Source organism: Zingiber officinale, chromosome 7A, assembly GCF_018446385.1.
Source record: "Zingiber officinale cultivar Zhangliang chromosome 7A, Zo_v1.1, whole genome shotgun sequence".
In the NCBI taxonomy this organism is placed as follows: domain Eukaryota; kingdom Viridiplantae; phylum Streptophyta; class Magnoliopsida; order Zingiberales; family Zingiberaceae; genus Zingiber; species Zingiber officinale.
Window position 1 is genome coordinate 17,878,274 of NC_055998.1, and position 11,134 is coordinate 17,889,407.

The 11,134-nt window shown below is 40.4% G+C and overlaps 2 protein-coding genes across 3 annotated transcripts; both read right to left on the bottom strand.

Annotated features, from left to right (window-relative positions):
* Positions 1-3,438: 3,438 nt before the first annotated feature.
* Positions 3,439-4,985, bottom strand: LOC122001086 (carbonic anhydrase, chloroplastic-like). 2 transcript variants are annotated; one of them, XM_042555668.1, is made up of 7 exons: positions 4,754-4,981; positions 4,602-4,650; positions 4,403-4,519; positions 4,268-4,321; positions 3,986-4,071; positions 3,800-3,905; positions 3,439-3,703 (listed from the first exon to the last, which is right to left on the bottom strand). In XM_042555668.1, exons 1-7 carry the CDS (start codon positions 4,810-4,812, stop codon positions 3,569-3,571), a joined length of 606 nt encoding a protein of 201 aa, XP_042411602.1. In that variant the 5' UTR covers positions 4,813-4,981; the 3' UTR covers positions 3,439-3,568. The 2 variants fall into 2 exon arrangements, with proteins under 2 accessions (XP_042411602.1, XP_042411601.1); XM_042555667.1 differs by having other exon boundaries at positions 4,268-4,519; positions 4,754-4,985.
* Positions 4,986-5,415: 430 nt separating this feature from the next.
* On the bottom strand, positions 5,416-6,885 carry LOC121999243 (UDP-glucose flavonoid 3-O-glucosyltransferase 7-like). Its single transcript, XM_042553948.1, has one exon. The coding sequence runs from the start codon at positions 6,883-6,885 to the stop codon at positions 5,416-5,418; it is 1,470 nt and encodes a 489-aa protein (XP_042409882.1).
* Between the last annotated feature and the right edge of the window lie 4,249 nt (positions 6,886-11,134).

An 11,134-nucleotide genomic window follows, 5' to 3' on the forward strand; every position in this document is an offset into this window, starting at 1 on the left:
TAACATTTGATGTTTGTAAATGTGATATAGATTCGCTTTAAGTCTTAGATCATGATTTGCTATTGCAGCTCAGTATAAAATATTTTATAAATATGATCAGACCCTTTTGGGTTACCTTAGGATAAGTTAGAAATTGACATATACTGATCATATTTTATGTAATTTTTATACTACACATCCACATCTTGATCAATGTCATTAATTGTCGGGTCACTCTGGAGCTACGAGGGGGGGGGGGGGTGAATAGCTCGTCTCTCTTCGTCGAAGATGATTTGCAGCAGATAATCTTGAAGCAAACTCCTCCAATGCTAATACAAAGGATTTACTTAGTATCTACCTCAATATGAGGTGACTACTCTAAGGATTCACACACCAGCACACTCACCACTATAAAAAATACTCCTTCTCAGAACAATTCAGAAGTGGAAAAACCTTGTACAAACTCACACAAGCATATAACTCGAATCAAGAAGTAAATATACAAGAATACAAATGGAAACCTTCTTGCTTGATCTCTTGTAGTTTGTAGATACCTCTGGACTAGTTGAAAAGTGCAACAATACTTGTCTTCCAAGCTTAAAGTCCGACGAATAGTATTGGAGAAGAATTGTGTAAGTGTTGTTGTGTTTGAACCTCGCCAACGACTTTATTCTCTGCGATCTAGGGCTCCCAATAGATTGGGCTTACTCCCAATCGATTGTCACTTGAGATTTGAGCAATCCCAACCGTCCAAAAGTCACAACCTACACAACAGTCATATCCTAATCAATCGGTTGATCGATTGGGGGTTGTTGGATCAATCGGTTGATCGATCCAGAATCCTTCTGTGCTATCGTAGAAGACCCCGGAATCAATTGATCAATCAATTCTAGCTGCCTCATGTCATCGTGAGAAAACCTTCTCCAATTGATCGGCTAATCGATTGAAGTAGCCCAATCGATCAGCTGATCAATTGGGAAGCACATTGTACTCTTGCGATTTCCCCCAATCGATTAACTAATCGATTGGGGAGCACACTGTGCTCTTGTGATTTCCCCCAATAAATCAACTAATCGATTAGATTGCCTTTGCTCGAAGCACTCTCCCAATCGATCGCTTGATCGATTGGGCTCTAGTTTAATCAACCACCTGATCGATTGACCAACCCTATAAGTTAAATCTAGGGTTCCCAATCCCAATATTCAATCAATCGTGACCTATTGGGACTCTGTCATACCTAGCATATGGTCAACATTAACTAGATGGGACTTCGTCACCAAGTGTCTGGTTAATTCTTTAACCCACTTAAACTTTTCTCCCTATGCCAAGTGTTCGATCAACCTTGACCCACTTGGACTTACCGTCTTGTGCCAAGTGTCCAGTCCTTTATGACCCACTTGAACTTTCAAACACCAGGTGTCTGGTCAACCTTGACCCACCTAGATTTCCACATTCCTAGCTTCACTCAACAGGGCTTTTCGCCACTTGGCTTTACTCACAAGAATTTTCCTCTGTCTAACTTTACTCACTAGGACTTTTCATCACCTGACTTCACTTACTAGGATTTCCCTCTACCTAGCTTCACTCACTAAGGCTTTTCATCACCTGGCTTCACTCACCGAGATTTTCCTCTACCTAATTTCACTCATTAGGGTTTTTCACCTGACTTCACTCACTAGGACTTTTCCCATTGCCTAGCTTCACTCACCAGGATTGTCCAATCCACCTGGCTTCAATCACCAGGACTTTCCACACCAAGTGTTCAGTTAACAATGACTCACTTGGATTTTCTTCTTCTTCTAACATTTCGTTAGTTTTGCCTTTGCCTAACCTCTAGTTAGAATTTCCTAGTTAAGTATCTAGTCAACCTTGACCTATTTAACTCTTCTGGTCAAATTTTGACCATCAATATCCCATATGGACATTTGCACCTGCAATCTCTATATATTGTCAAACATCAAAACTCACACATCAAGACTCAAGCTTGAGTCAACTTAAGTTTAGTCAACCTGATCAACATGATCTAGGGAAAATTGTACCAACATTAATGACATTGATATTATGATTACTGTTGGACTTATTACAGTTATATATAGTAAATATGACCTCTTTAGTCCTATACCAATGAAGTCAATTAACCAGATTATTGATATCTGTTGGATTGAAATGGTTGCAAATAAAGTATTACATTGAAAATATATGGAAAGGATCATGAACTTATAATGGATAGATATCTCTATTGGTATGAGACATTTTATGTAGAGACCAAAAATAAAATCATGAGGGTTTAAGCCTAAAGTGGACAATATCATACTATTTTGGAGATATCTAAATTCTTTTAGTTCTAACAATTGGTATCAGAGCCCAAACTATTAGAAGGACTAATCACCGACTGTGCACAAGAGTTATGGTCCAATCGAGCCATGTGGGTGGAATATTGACCTCTAACGAAGGAAATGGGGGCTCCTATGTCAGGATCAAGACAACCAGACACCAGATAGAGAAGTCCTAGTTGCGGCTCGATAAGGAAAATCTAGTAAGTTAGTTGAATTAAGGGACAAGGAAGTCCTACTAGGTCAGTTGAACTAAGGGGCAGGAAAGCCTTGGTGGATCAAGGATTATATGCCATCAAGCGGATAGGCTTGAGGGAGTGGTCCTTCGTTTGAAGGGGGGATTATTGAGTTGCAATACTTTCAAACAAAGTTCCATATTAAAAATACATGGAAAGTATCATGAACTTATAAGAGAAAGATATCTTTATTGATATAAGGACTTTTAGGTAGAATCCAAAAATAAAATCATGAAGGTTTAGGTCCAAAGTGGACAATATCATATCATTGTAAAGATATCTAAATTTGTTTTCTAACAATATAAACTAAAGTTATACTCATGTATTGTATATAAAACACATGCATGTAGCCTAAGTGGAAGATTTTTCAATTTAATTTTCTATTAGGTGAGCTCGCATGCGATTTGTCATGCGGATTATGCCTTTAAGATATCAAACCCATTAAGTGATCTATTTTTATGATTATTGAGGATTCAAGTTATTGGATGTGGGCTAGATATGTAAAACCTATTAGTCTGCTCCATTATCATCTATAAATTGATAATGGATGTGGATCATTATATATTATTGGGGTAGTCCTCATTAGATTAGGGATATGATAGATTTTTACGTTACGTTCCCCATTGATATATAAGTTCCGGTGCCATCACTCTAACTCCTCTAGAACACCTCCTTCGATTTATCTTCCTTCTTCCCTAGGACTTCAGATTCTTGGATGACACTCTACAACGATGCCTCTTTCGCTATATATTCAGGTTCTATCGTCTTAATTATAGTTTCTGCATTTATTTGTTATGTCATGCTGTTCTATTCAGGTTCTTTGAACACCTCCTTGGCATGTTCTTGTATTTCCCATTATTTTAGTTTTCTAGAATTCATATGGCATAGGATTTACAAGATCTAACATCCCATACATAAGGTCCAACGCCATACAACACAGAGCATAGACACCATGGTCTGGTTCATTAAGATAACATAGATACAGTAGTAGACTCCCATCATTAAAAACCAAGGGCAAGGTTAGGCCTCCCATATCTCAAACTTGCCATTGACGAAGTCATAGTGTGCGCCAAACAACTTCAAGGCTCCCTTTTCTATGGCCTCTGTCACAAAAGGGTATGTCTTGAGGTTGGCTAGGGACGAGTTAACTGCCTCCTGCGAGAAGAGAAGTTGTTCCATGAGGTTTGGCATAGGCAATAGCTGTTGGTTTGTTTATGATTTTTGTCAAGGTTCGGCGAGCTAGTTAATTACCTTCTCTGCTATGGTCAACTTCTCTTCAAGTGGCAGGGAGGCGTGCTCCTCCTCCACCTTCTTCTTTGCCGGCAGACTAACCTTCACCCAGTCCTCAATGAAGGCACTGCTCAAGCACAGCCAAAAGCGAAATGATCAATGAATTGGATTGGATATAGAATGAAGAACATGGACGGGAGTTTCTACGTGCTGGTGGAGCCATCGTCCTTGGTGGACAAGAGCGCCTTGATTCCACCGCACCGACTGTGCCCGATCACAATTACATTCTCCACCTGCACAGCACCATCCAACTTGGATTTGTCATCATCCTCTTCCTTAGTGCATATCGCGAAGGAAATAATTAAAATGGCTAGTTGGTGATCATCAGGTTTATTAATAGTCGATCTTCTTTACTATAATTTTTTTGTTGCATGTTTAATTTCCATCTTGATTGGCTTTCAAAGTCAAGTTGTTCTCCACAAACTTGACCTTGAGATGGACCACAGGATACTCAATGGCCGCTCCAGTTCCTCCATACTTGACCTGCACAGAAGAAGAATCAAACATAAAAAAAGACAGCACTCGGAGATCGCATGACAGGGAAAACTGAGCAAGGATGTCTGCCGGGTCATAGGGAGGGATTGTGTTGGCGATGTTGCGGATGGTGAAAGCTTCACCAGGCTGAAAATTGAGCACCACTGAAGGGCACACACGCGAGTCGGAGCACGCGAAGACAAGGTACTGCACATCGTCGTCGCTCTCGTTAGATCGATCGTCGTGGATATACATAAATTCAACCTGTCGTCGCTGCATTAAGACTAACCTTGGGGCTTTGGCCCTCCTTCAGTGGACCAAACAGATCAGGCTTCTTGCTGCAGTTTATCGATACGCACGGTTTCAAAACGACAAATTAAGCATGCGAAGGGGAGATGGAATCTTGCTGAGAGTCGACGACTGATTGTGATTGGGACTTACTCATAGACCTCCGTCTTGAAGAGCTCGAAACCGGATTGGAAGCGCTCGATAGTTCCCATCTCCTTCGAGTTCGGAGTTATGGTGGAAGCTCAACTAGATGGTTATGGAGATCAAGAAGAAGAAGAGGATAAGGCTGGGAAAGGATGATGAGCTTTGCTTTCTTAGTGTCTCCGCTGCTTTGCTAAAATTGTGGAGGAGATTGAGGTGGCCGTGAGCATGGTTGGTTCGTTGTAAACTCAACACGATAAATACGTGAGTTGTAATTTGGTCCACGAAATTTTATTATGTTTTCAAAATATATATATATATGAATATTTTACAATTTTATTTTCTATTTTATTTTATTTTTTTAATTTTCAGATTGAGCGCACGTGGATTGTGCTTAACCCGGGCGCAGCTTGTGCCATGGCACATCTTATGAACTGAGTCACTTTTGCCTTATTTAACCCGCTGATTCAGGCTAGATTGGGTCTGATATGATTTGCCCCTATTAGACCGTCACGATCCAAACTACATTGCGTTAAATTCGACTGACAACATAAAAATTTGGCAACAAAGGCAAATAGATATAATTGAGGCAGGGGGAACAAACTGTTTTGAGGTAGGCCAGTATACTGTTTTATTTGAGTTTTTGAAATTTTGAGAGAATTACATAATTTGGTTCAACTTGCTCCTTTGCATTCAGAGGATCCATCAACAGCTTTCAGACTAATTAACTCCTGAATGAGGCGAGTCATGTTTTCGTAAGAAGATCCACCTTCTTCCACCGCCCTTCTCGCCGTCTCTCCGAGCTCCCTCGCCCTCTTCCTCCTCTCTTCTGCTTCCTCTCCGTCGCCCATCAGTTCATCCACCGCCTTGGTCAGTTGCTCACCCTTCACCGGCGTCCGCTCCTCTGGTTTTAAACTGCACAATTTTGCACCGATCGGGATTCCCATCCTGTGGACGTCGACCAGCAGCTTCTCGTTCAGGAATTGTTCGGCAAACAGAGGCCAAGTGATCACTGGAACTCCGGCGGTGATGGCTTCCAGGCACGAGTTCCACCCGCAGTGCGTCACGAAGCCTCCCACCGCTTCATGATTCAGTATGAGCAGCTGCGGAGCCCATCCCTGCACCATTAATCCCTTCCCGCTGCCGATCACCCTGCTCTCGAACCCCTCCGGCAGCCAATCCGACGGCTCGTCAGCGTCCCACACGACCCAGATGAACGGCCGGTCGGTGGCCTCGAGGCCCCGCGCGATCTCTCGCAGCTGAGTGACCGTGAACCGGCCCAAGCTCCCGAAGCAGACGTAGAGGACCGACCTCGGGCTCTTGGTTTCGAGCCAACTCGAGAAATAATCGTCGCCCATCGAAGCGGCGGCTCTCCCTCGCACGATCTTCGAGTCCAAATCTCTGTTCTGCAGCGACACGGGACCGACGAACCAGAGCTTTCTGTTGATCGAGTTGGGCGACGCTCGATCGACGTAGTCCCGTTCCAGCTCGTAGAAGCTGTTCGTGACTATGCCGTGGCTCCCGCTATAGTTTTCGCTCATTTTTAACTCGAACTCGGTTGGACGAAGGATGAAGTCGGGAAGTTGAGAAACCGAGATGTGAATCTTGCGCGGTATGCCGGGAATCTCGATGAGTCGTTCGGTCTCGATCTCGCCCCGGTTCAGTTCGTCGCGGTGCAGGATGGATAGTATCATGGACAAAAAGCAGTTACTTCCATTGAAGGAGAGCAGAGAAATGGCGAATTGTTTGGCGACGTCGATGGCCCAAGGGTAGAAGAGATCGGCGACGATGCAATCAGGGCGGTGAGTTTGGATTAGCAGTGAAAAGGAATGCTCGAGCTTGTCCGTGGCGGCGGTGAGTTTGGAGATGTCGGGGTCAGGGAAGGCGGTGAGGTTCTCGTGGCCCTCGGGGATCCCAGCTTCCGAGCAGGGGAGGCAGAGGGGGAGGAGTTGGATCGGATGGAGGAGGGAAGCGTCGCCGGCGTTGACTATGTCGATGGTGGGCTGGATGAGGAGGACGTTGGCGGTGGTGGTGACGACGGTGGCTTTGATTCCTCTGCGCGCAAAGATGCAGGCCAAGTCAACCAAGGGAATCATGTGACCTGGAGCGAGAAAGGGGAGGAAGAAAATGTGGAGGTCAGCCATGGAAGCAGAAGCTCTGGTGCGAATTGTGCCCGCCTCTATCGATTAAATTTCTGCGCAAAAGACGCTGTGAATAAAATAAATAATCTCAACTTATTTTCATTAATAGAAAAAGGTACATATTTATAATATAAATTTTTATTTTTAATTAAGATTGTCATCTCATTAAATTGTTTCTCTATTTTATCATAAACTCTCATTAACATCAAGAATTATTTATAATATAAATTCTTATTTTTATTAAGATTATCATCTCATTAAATTCTTTCTCTATTTTATCAAAACTCTCATCAAAAGCAAGAATTGCCACCTCTTTATTCTATCTCTAGCCATAATATTTTATCTTTATCCATTACCATCTTATTTATTCTATCTCTATTAATTGACATCATATTAATTTATTATTATTTATTCAAAATCAAACTTAATTTCAATACTCTATCTTAAACTTGATTTTACAACTCCTAGTAAATTTCATATTTTGATGAAATCTTCATATTTGAGTGACTTGGTAAAAATATCAACAACTTGATCATGAAACTTTGTGTATTCCATTTGCATATTTTTTCTTATAATGTATTATTTGATATAGTGATAGCATGTATCGATGTGCTTGCTTCTATCATGGAAGACTAAATTTTTTACTAGTGCTATTGCAGACTTATTATCAACTCGAATCTTAGTTGTCTTATGTCCTTCAAGAAGTGGAGTTAACTCCTATGTATCTTTCTTTTTGATCACCTTGACTTTTCATTTATCATATCTTTCCATTTTTTTGCTCTTTATAGCTTCTTGGAAATCCATAGGCTCACAATCGGCAAAGAAGCAACATAGAGTAAGATTATCTTCATTTTCAGTTACCTCATAAAGATCCTATAAGCTTCTATAGCATAGTACTCTTTTACTTGAATTTTCATTTGAAGTTGATGCAGATGAATTTCCTTGAGTGCTTGATGTTGGTGTTGTTAGATCGAGAAGCGCTAGAGGGGGAGGGGGGGTGAATAGCGCTCGTGGCTTTCACGCGTTTCGGATTCGTAAAACACGTTCAGAATAAAGCAGCGGAAAAATAAAACACACAGAAGGACCTAAGTGGTTTTACTTGGTTCGGAGCCTTGGGCGACTCCTACTCCAAGACCCACGCTCGTTGAGCGTTTACTTTGGGCAATTCACTATGAAAGCTCAAGGTTACAAATTTGTATTACAAACGAATAATTAAAAGGCTATACCGATAACCAAAAATATAGAAACTAGAGCTCAAGGTCGTCGGGAGCTTGTCGTTGCTTGGCCGGGATGTTTCTTGAGCAGCACGCAATGGAAGAATACTTTAGAAATCGTTGAAATAAGCTGTTGCTCGAACACCCCTTTTATACAGTGCTGGAGGCACCTCAAACCTCATCCAAGGCGCCTCCAAGCCTCCGGGTCAGCCACGTGGATCATCGTTGAATTGGTCGCAACTCATCCACTTGAAGGCGCCTCCAAGCCACTCCAAGACACCTCCAAGCTCTGATCTGAGGCGCCTCCAGCTCCATCTGAGGCGCCTCCAAGCCTACTGCGCAGCCAGCTTCTGCTTTGCACCCGAGGCGCCTCCAAGCTCCATGGAGGCGCCTCGGACACTGTTCATCCGAGGCTCAACCTTGTTCTTTTGTACCTGCAAGACATGTTAGACCCAAAACACAAGCATATCCTGCAATACAAAAGTTAGCACATATAATATCATAAATATAAAGTTTGATAGTCATCGGACTGTCCGGTTCTAACTTCGGATTTACTACCGGAAACTCTAGGTCGAATCGACGCCTACTGTTCCCTCTTCCGGGAAACATGTCCTCACCTACTCCACTCAGGAGAGTTTACCTTTGCCAGTTCGATCCTCCAGATCGACTGGACTTTTGCTCAGCGTTCATTGCTTCCAGTCTTCATGTTGGGCATCCGGTCGACGACCCGTCCAGACTTCCACCCGGTTCACGACACCAGGATTTCAACCTAGGGTTACCGCCCCCTAGGATTTTTGCCCGAAGCTTTGACCCGTGAAGACTTTCCGCATAGGGTTACCACCCCCTATGACCTAGGGGTACCACCCCGTAGGGTTTTCCCCTTGCCTAACCGCAGCTAGAACTTTCCTGAAACACTCAATCATGCACATTAGATAATAATTAAACTTAACTTTGAATCCCTTTGCCATTATCAAAACTTGAGTTCAATCGTCGGATGCTTCCCGCACTAACAATTTCCTCCTTTTTGATTATGGCAACCGAAATTCAAAGTTAAGTAAAAAAATGTAATAAAGATAAGCATAAATTAGCACAAGCATAAATAAAACATAAGCACATTAAAGCTCCCCCTTAAAATAATTTCTTTTTATTTTAAATTTTCTTTAATTTTTTTTGAATTTCCTTATACTCTCCCCTTTTCCATATATCAAAATAAATAAGAGAGTAAAATGAGTATAGACATAAACACTTAGCTCTTTTAAAATAAATTTTCTTGTAAATATTTAGCTAAGTTAGAAAACAATTTGCCATAAGTTTGGAACCATAATTTTTTCAAGGATTTTAAAATCTAAGTTAAGAAGTAATTTTTAAAATTTTCAAATAATTTCCAAAGTATGCTTTTAAAAGATTTTTCAAGTGATTTTTCAAAGCATTTTGAAAGATTTAAGTGAAATTTTTAAATAAGTTTTAGAAATAATTTTCAAAGGATTTTAAAATAAGTTTTTGAAATAATTTTTCAAAATAAATTTTGAAATTAAATTTTAAAAGATTTTTAAATGGATTTTTCAAAAGATTTTTTAAATAATTTTGAAAGAATTTTAAAAGTTTTTTCAAATAATTTTTAAAGAAATTTTAAAGGTATTTTTCAAATAATTTTCAAAGAATTTGTAACGACCACCCTTCTTGCTATACTATACTACTCTCTAAGGGCGACCGTTACCTAACTACTACTCTACTTACTAGTATCACTGACACTATTATTAGCATTAGTTAGATTTATCACGGTCCAGAGGAATTCCTACCGAAAAATTTCGACAGAGTCTCCCCTGTACCGGTGACCATATTCGACAATACATGCAATATATATACTCAGCCACAAGCGGCTGGAACATATTTTCCACAACCATGTAGTAATAAAAATCACAATAAAAACAAAGAAACTACTCTAGCAATAGCAATGACTACAACACTCCACAAATAATAAAAGAGACTAGCTAGACATGCGGAAATAAACTCAACTACAATCCCAAATTTAATATAACATTAACAGAGAACTAAAAGAAAGTCTTGACAATTTTGCCAGCTACTTCTGGATCTCTCCACAGTCCAGTCATCACACACCTTCATCACCACCACCATCCTGTCGCCTCCCTTTTATATCTTAGCTTTTCCTTTATCTGCAGTAGGAGGAAAGAAAACAAAACTAAGCGAAAACGCTTAGTAAGTACTAATCTATCTCACAAAAACTTCGAAGTGCATAAAAGTAATGCAATAATACTGAAACTGTAATGCTAAAGCAAAGCTGCATGTACTCATGGTATACAGAAATAAAACTGAATACTAAACATGCTCACTAACTGACAGGAAAGTAATGAAACTACTACTGTAGACTCATAATTAAAGAACTAAACTTTTATTGATTCTAAGCATAAACTTGTTTCATTTTCTTATATCCTTATACTAGAAATTAATCTTTTAATTTCTCTTTCACTTTCTTCTTCTTGTTCTTCTTTTCTTTTCTTTTCTTTTCTTCTTTGGGCCCAGGCTTAGTACCATCTTTGTTTTACGCGCTCTCTAATAGTGACTGAGGTAGCGGGCCTCTAGTCCTATGAGGTAAAGACCTTGGTCTTACCAGGGCCAAGACCTTGGAATTGGTCACCTGGATTTGTTTAACGACAACCTTGGAAGTCGGGTACTAGTCTCTTACTTTAGTTTACTTGTTATCTCTTTTTAACTAGACATTAGTCTTTTTCTTTACTCACACTTCTCATAATCCTTTATTAGAGCTTATTAGAATCCTGTAGATATATCTAACAAGTGTAGGATTACAACTAACCAAGCATGCTACATGAAAATAACACAAAGGAAGTCGATCTGAACTCTCTAAGCACATTATAAAACAAGGCAAAAAAAAGTAAATCTGAACTTACTAATCATGCTATAAAATAGAGCAAAAGAAAGCAACTTTAAGCTTACTAATCATGCTATAAAATAGAGCAAAGAAAGCAACTTTAAGCTTACTAATCATGCTATAAAATAGA

What these genes read in the sequence shown, in the direction of transcription:
- LOC122001086 (XM_042555667.1), bottom strand. Translation starts at nt 4,812, where the DNA reads ATGGGAACTATCGAGCGCTTCCAATCCGGTTTCGAGCTCTTCAAGACG. An exon ending in GACGATGGCTCCACCAGCAC is followed by an intron (nt 3,906 to 3,985) that starts GTAGAAACTCCC and finishes GTGCTTGAGCAG; the next exon opens with TGCCTTCATTGAGGACTGGG. An exon ending in AGTTGACCATAGCAGAGAAG is followed by an intron (nt 3,704 to 3,799) that starts GTAATTAACTAG and finishes CTCTTCTCGCAG; the next exon opens with GAGGCAGTTAACTCGTCCCT.
- LOC121999243 (XM_042553948.1), bottom strand. Translation starts at nt 6,885, where the DNA reads ATGGCTGACCTCCACATTTTCTTCCTCCCCTTTCTCGCTCCAGGTCAC.